The 7,725-nt window shown below is 40.2% G+C and overlaps 2 protein-coding genes across 2 annotated transcripts in view; both read right to left on the bottom strand.

The window, feature by feature from the left end:
- LOC129410407 (scavenger receptor cysteine-rich type 1 protein M130-like) overlaps nucleotides 1-7,725 on the bottom strand; it is a 48,586-nt gene that overhangs the window by 19,671 nt on the left and 21,190 nt on the right. Inside the window, exon 2 of the mRNA XM_055158509.1 lies at nucleotides 31-83. The gene's annotated coding sequence lies outside the window, so the exon portion shown is untranslated. The remainder of the gene's footprint in view (nucleotides 1-30; nucleotides 84-7,725) is intronic.
- On the bottom strand, nucleotides 4,075-4,998 carry LOC129410406 (putative uncharacterized protein DDB_G0271974; the record flags this gene model as incomplete). The annotated part of the gene is made up of 2 exons (XM_055158508.1): nucleotides 4,075-4,170; nucleotides 4,927-4,998. Coding segments are annotated over 2 exons (168 nt in total), but the record flags the coding sequence as incomplete, so codon positions are not given.

Raw genomic sequence — 7,725 nt, 5'->3', positions numbered from 1 at the left:
CAAACACAAATACAAACACTGATCACTTACCCAAAATGTAGAGGGACCAGGCCAGGACCAGACCTCCCACAGCCATGACCGGACTGAACCAGGACTGAACCAGGACTAAACCAGGAACCAGGACTAAACCAGGACTAAACCAGGACTGAAACCAGGACTAAACCAGGACTGAACCAGGACTAAACCAGGACTAAACCAGGACTAAACCAGGACTAAACCAGGACTGAACCAGGACTGAACCAGGACTAAACCAGGTCTAAACCAGGACTGAACCAGGACTAAACCAGGTCTAAACCAGGACTAAACCAGGACTAAACCAGGTCTAAACCAGGACTGAACCAGGACTAAACCAGGACTGAACCAGGACTGAACCAGGACTAAACCAGGTCTAAACCAGGACTGAACCAGGACTGAACCAGGTCTAAACCAGGTCTAAACCAGGACTAAACCAGGACTAAACCAGGACTGAACCAGGACTGAACCAGGTCTAAACCAGGTCTAAACCAGGACTGAACCAGGACTAAACCAGGACTAAACCAGGACTGAACCAGGTTTGAAATATAGGTCTGAAAAAGGCTGGTGTCTGTTTCTGATATCATCTCCAAACACTTGTTATCTCTCTCGCTCTCTTTTTTTTTTAAAAACACATTTAAAAACAGGAAGTGCAGTTGTGAAATTATTTACATCCTGTTCAGAATCATTAGAATCAGATAAAAAAGTTACAAAACTTACAAAAAGTGCAAACGTAGTAAAAAAAAAAATTCCAATGCATTAAAATTATTTGTACCTTCACTTTTTTGTGCACATTTTTTGAAATATTTATAACATATTGAGAGCGTTGTGTAACTTTCTCTTCTCTTTCTTTTCTCCATGGTGATGTTATTACTTTTTCTAGAATGTTCCACAGTATGGCATTAACCTTTCTATCTTCATGGCGACCAAACCAGACTAAGTTACAGGTCAGATCTGTGGAGAGGCGACGCCGCTCACAGCCAGAGAGTTGTTTTTCTAGGTATTTTTGAGCTTTAAAACCACCTGCGATTGAATAAATGAGAGAAAAGTGGAGCTGTTTAATGTCACACTGCGGAACATTTCAGGCAGAGCAATGACGTATCCATGGAAACAAGCAGGTAAAGGACCCCCAACCAAAAAGTTACATAGTGCATCTTTAAATATAAGCTAAATTTGTGTTCCAGTGTTGGCACAAAGCAGGTCTACAGCATAGAGCGGATCTACAGAACAGACCTACTGCCACATTTGGCTGAAGTTTGTCTAACAAAAGTGACAAATGCATCTGTGTTTGTCACGATGTGCGTTTGGTTTGGTAAACGTGCAGAGGCTGGTAAATATCACTGCAAAACCAGAAAAGAATGAAACTCCAGTTTGGAACTTTAAAAAAACAGGTTTAAAAATCTTCCTTCACTTTTTTCACAGTTTTGTGTAAAGTGCCAGAGGAAGTTCTCTTAAAGAAGAGGTTCTCAAACTGTGGGTGAGGGTCCAAAAAAGGGGCACAGAGTGTTTCAGTGCAGTTTGTTTGGCTTTGTATTAGGTAGATCATTATGACTTGGTCATTTTGTAAGTAGCTCACATGATGAAAAAGTGTGAGCACCTCTGCTCGAGAGGCTCTAGTCTTGTGTGTCAGTTTTCTGCTCACTTCCTGCAGAAAAAGCCTCCGTCCTGCTGCAAGTCATGAAATCTGCAGCTGAAAATGGTAATCGAGCAGCAGAAAGAAAGTTTGGAGTGAGTGAGAAACTTGTGAGGGACTGGTGGAAAGAGGGAAAGGAGACACAGCATCACGGCAACCGGGAGGATGCAGCATGAAACTTTCCTGGAGTCACTGGATGACAAATCCTGGACTTTAGTGACAACTGAAGTTGTGCGGAGTTGGTCAGAAGTGACACCGAGGATGAAGAATTGAATGTATTCAATGGATTTAGTGATTTGGAGTGAGATGGGGAGTTTGGTAAACGTATGTTCTGTTGTTTATGTTGTAGTTTATCTGAAGAACTGTTCATATGTGACGTTAACATACCAGATGCTTATTCAGTCTGTTGTTCTCTGTTCTATTGTTTTTACTAGAACTTGACTTTCAAGATGAAATGTCGGTTCCTGGTCTCCCCATAAAGTGTGATTTATACTTCAGAAGGACTTATAGTCAGAAAAATATGGTATATTATTTATATACTTAAGAATAGTATAATGAATTACACTTAAACTGAAAAGTATAAACAGAAGTGTAAGACATTAATACTAAGACCTGCACTGGCTTCCAGTTAACTTCCGTTTTGCGCCCTACACCTCAGGTCGCACCCTCCGGTCCTCAGGTCAGGGCCTCTTGATGGTCCCAAAGACGTGAGTTTTCAGGCTGTGGCTCCCAAATTATGGAACGCTCTGCCCCTGTCCCTCCGACTCTTTTAAAAAGCAGCTCAAGACTCTGCTCTTTAGACTGGCTGTTAGCCGACTGTGTCTGTAATTCCTCTGTTCTTGTTTATGTTATTTGTTGCATTCTGTAAAGGATTGTGTGATTATTATTATTTTTTTTAATCTGTGAAAGGTGCTATAAAAATAAAGGCTTACTTACTTATTTATACTTTAATACTAAAACTCATACTTTAGTAAACGTTTATGTCTGTTGGAGTCATATTGTGTGTCTGTTCCTCCGCCACTGTGAGGCACTAGATCTAATTATGTTCTATTATTTGCTGCTCTGTATAAGGGAGAGAAAAGGTGCACACAGGTGTTGTAGTGTGGAGGAAAACAGGCTTTGAGCATCATTTACATTTACAAACATTTACAAGTCTATCCAAAAGTTTTGCTTATTTTTACAAATAAAGGGCTTAATCTTGGAGAGACCATTTAGTTTACATTTTGACATGCACATGTGCACTTTTTTCTTTCATTTTCTCCAATAAGTGAGGACTTTCATTGGTCTTTGTTTTTGAAATGTTTGAAAATATATCACACTTGTTTTCAACATTCTGTCTTGTGATTTTGTAAATGCATCACACTCTTGTGTACATACAGTATGAGTAAACTTTAAGAATACTTTAAGGAGTATATTTCAAGTATATAAATAGTAAACTAGAAGTATTATGCCAAGCAAACTTAAAATATAACAAGTAAACAAGAAAAATAACCAGTTTATAAAAGTATACTCAAAGTATACTATAATAAAACTAAACATAGGCACTCGAAGTATACTAGTACTAGTACATGGCAGTATAGAGATCAGTGTACTTGTGGTATACTTTAAGTATACGAGAGGGATATACCAAGTACATTGACAGTACATAGATGAGTGTACTTTTTGTATACTTTTGCTAACTTAAAATGAACTTTAAAATATACTTAAAAACTTAAAATGTTCCAGCTTAGTACGAAAAGGTATTAAATTAGTACTTTCTAGTACACTAAAAGTACAGTACATGGTCTGTCGTATACTTGAAAACCTTATACTGAAGCGTACTTAATAAAATGAACTTTAAATAAACTACTTTTTGCTAAGACCTGTAACATGACCTGGTGTCGTCTCCATGGAGATACACGTGTCCATAGATACAAACAGGTAAAGTTACGCAGTTCATCTTTAAATTCATAATAATTTAACAACGATTAAAACAGTAGAGGATTTGGCAGCACAGCGTTTGTTCTGGAGTTCAGCAGTTCTGTTCTGTGGCCACAAGATGGAGCTGTGACACTTCTTTTGTCCTGGAGCTCGTCACAATCGCTTCAACTCTTTTTTTTTTTACTGAGTAGAAGGCGTGAAATGTAGCAAATTACGAACATATTTTTTAATCTATTATAATTTAAAGGTGCATTGTGTAATTGGAGATGTCACTGCCTTGTCTGGAATGTTCCACAGTGTGACTTTAAACAGCTCGACTTTACATTTATTCAAGCACAGGTGGGTTTACGGCTCAAAAATACCTAGAAAAACAGACGTTCTGACTGTGAGCGGCGTCGCCTCTCCACAGATCTGACCTGTAACTTGTAACATTCCAGACAAAGCAATAACATCTCCATGGAGAAAAGGATTTGACAGAACCTCCACCAGAAAAGTTACACAATGCAGCTTTAAGATCGAAGATGAGATGTTTTAATGTTAAGAAAGACATGAGGTGTTTTACTGCTTCTGCTGCTACTTCTACTACTACTACTACTACTACTACTACTACTAGAACTACTACAACAACTACTACTACTGCTATTACTGATATTACTGCTCCTACTACTACTACTACTGATACTACTAGAACTACTACAACAACTACTACTACTGTTATTACTGATATTACTTCTACTACTACTACTACTACTGATACTACTAGAACTACTACAACAACTACTACTACTACTACTACTACTACTACTGATACTACTAGAACTACTACAACAACTACTACTACTGCTATTACTGATATTACTGCTCCTACTACTACTGCTACTACTCCTACCACTACTCCTACTACTACTATTACTACTATTGCTACTATTGCTACTCCTCCTCCTCCTCCTACTACTACTACTACTACTATTCCTACTGCTACCACTACTACTCCTACTGCTACTACTACTACTGCTACTACTACTCCTACTGCTACCACTACTACTCCTACTACTACTACTACTACTACTACTACTACTACTACTACTACTCCTCCTCCTCCTCCTACTCCTACTGCTACTGCTACTACTGCTACTACTACTACTACTGCTACTACTACTACTACTACTTACTACTACTACTACTACTACTACTACTACTACTACTACTCTACTACTACTACTACTACTCTACTATACTACTACTACTACTACTACTACTACTACTACCTACTACTACTACTACCTACTACTACTACTACTACTACTACTACTACTACTACTACTACTACTACTACTACTACTACTACTACTACTACTACTACTACTACTACTACTACTACTACTCCTACTACTACTACTACTACTACTACTACTACTACTACTACTACTGCTACTACTACTACTACTACTACTACTACTACTACTACTGCTACTACTACTGCTACTACTACTACTACTACTACTACTACTACTACTACTACCTACTACTACTACTACTACTACTACTACTACTACTACTCCTAATACTACTACTACTACTACTACTACTACTACTACTACTACTACTACTACTACTACTACTACTACTACTACTACTACTACTACTACTAACTACTACTACTACTACTACTACTACTACTACTACTCTACTACTCTACTCCTACTCCTACTACTACTACTACTACTACTACTACTACTACCTACTACTACTACTACTACTACTACTACTACTACTACTACTACTACTACTACTACTACTATTACTACTCCCCCTACACCTCCTACTCCTAATACTACTGCTACTACTACTACTACACCACACACACAAATACAACAAAATCAATCAATCATCTCACATTTATTCACACACTCGAGGTGATCAAAGTGCTTTCCAATTAAACCAACACAATATAAAAACATAAAACACACACACACACACATACACACACACACACACACACACACACACACACACATACACACACTCACACACTCGGATAATTACCGCAACAAGACACGAGACGTCCACATCAATGACAACAGACTCACAGGTATCGTAACTGCGAGTAAAGATCATTACAGCCGTTTCCTCTTTGATTCGAGCAGATCCGTTTGATGAACCGACGCCAGAATCCTCCACAGCTTCATAAATATTCACGAGCGCTCCCACACACAGGCCGCGGTGTTTAAAGTGCACATGGCAGCTTTTCATTTGTTCTAATTATTGTTTTGTTTGGTGGTACCTGTGGTGAAGTGCAAAAACAAACAAAGAAAAATAAAGGAACGAAGAAACGTAGCATCTTGTCTTTACCTGATCTCGGCTCGTCTCTTGGAACGGTCCAAGATCTTGAGACAAAATTGCCACAAGGTCGTACAGAAAAGAATTTAGTCTTATATAATGATGAGTTACAGTTTCTTACACTTCCAAAAATCAGTATTAGAATGAAAACGACATTATGAAATCGAAGAAATAAAAAAAAGCTGTGAGGTGTCATTCCACGCCCAATGCTAGAGATGGTGAGAGGAAACCGGTTGGTTCAAGAAAGGGTTCATTTCTTGAAGCTTCACTAGGGATGGGCATGATTATTCGATTAATCGATAATTGATCATTAAAAATTTCATCGATTACGTTAATTTTAATCGACAAACCGAATGTAGGTTGTTGTGTGTATCGTGACCAAACAGGTGTGTACATGTGTCTCTGCATCAGAAGGAGCGAGACACAAACAGTGGGTCAGTCTGTAACGAACCGAAGCACAAATGTGGATTTAACGATGATTTGTACAAGAAATTCCACACTTTCCGTTGCGTTCGGGACAAGTGTGAGTCCATGTGCACAGTGTATAAAGCAGCACATATGTTTCTGTGTCCAGTGGGAAAAAGTTTTACCAGGTGAGAGTCGCTCAATGTGGATGACGAGGCCCCGCCCCCCTCCCCCCGTACGGTGTCCTGGTTTTGACAAACGTAAATCTGGTCACACTAACCTGTATTCACCTGAGTCATGTCTTTTAATCCAACAGAAGTTGAACCGCATCAGCGACACAAGAGCTGGAGTTTTATCTTCGCTTAGTTTATACAAATTGTCGATGTGGTTTTAAGTTTTGTTTCTGTGAGAGTTGAACAAAACTGAATTAAACACATTATAATGTCAAACGGGCTGATGTGGCTCTAGAGTCGTTACGGTTTATATGTCGTAAAGTTGAATTTATTTATGCAGATTAGTAGTGCAGATAGTAATAATAATGATGATCATTTTAATATAAAAACGTTAATGATTAATGGATAATCGATCGTTAATTCTTCCGACGATCGATTAAGAGCATTTCATCGAATGCCCGTCCCTAGTGCGCACGAAACCACCTACTGGCCAAGTGTGTAATCACAGGCAGTCTGTTATGTCTGTTGGGAATGAATATGAATTACAAAAAATTTATCACCAAATCATTTCCATCCATCCATCTTTTTCCACTTATCCGGGGGCAGAAGTCTAAGCAGGGATTCCCAGACTTCCTTCACCCCAGACACGTCCTCCAGCTCCTCCAGGGGGGCTCCCAGGCCAGCCCAGAGACATAGTCCCTTCCAGCGTGTCCTGGGTCTTCCCCGGGGCCTCCTCCTAGTGGGAAATGCCCGGAACACCTCAAGAGGGAGGCGCCCAGGAGACATCAGGAACAGACGCCCGAGCCTCAACTGGCTCCTCTCGACGTGGAGGAGCAGTGGCTTTACTCCGAGCTCCTCCCGTGTGACTGAGCTCCTCACTTGTATTCACGATCTCGTCCTTTCGCTCATTACCCAGAGCTCATGACCAGAGGTGAGAGTAGGAACGAAGACTGACCTGTAAATCCAGACTCAGCTCCTCTTCACCACAACGGGGGGATACAGCGACCGCATTAATGCAGACGCTGCATCGATCCACCTGTCAATCTCACATTCCGTCCTCCCCTCACTCGTGAACAAGACCCCGAGATACTTGAACTCCTCCATTTGAGGCAGGGACTCTCCACCCACCCGGAGACGACAAGACACCTTTTTCCTGTCGAGAACCATGGCCTCGGACTTGGAAGAGCTGATCTTCATCCCAGTCGCTTCACACTCGGCTGCAAACCGCCCCAGTGCCGCAGG

Source organism: Boleophthalmus pectinirostris, unplaced genomic scaffold (genome assembly GCF_026225935.1).
Source record: "Boleophthalmus pectinirostris isolate CB_2022bp ecotype Guang Dong unplaced genomic scaffold, ASM2622593v1 HiC_scaffold_22, whole genome shotgun sequence".
NCBI classification, from domain to species: Eukaryota; Metazoa; Chordata; class Actinopteri; order Gobiiformes; family Gobiidae; genus Boleophthalmus; species Boleophthalmus pectinirostris.
Note: the sequence above shows the minus strand (reverse complement) of the source record. Positions and strands in the feature narration are given on the sequence as shown.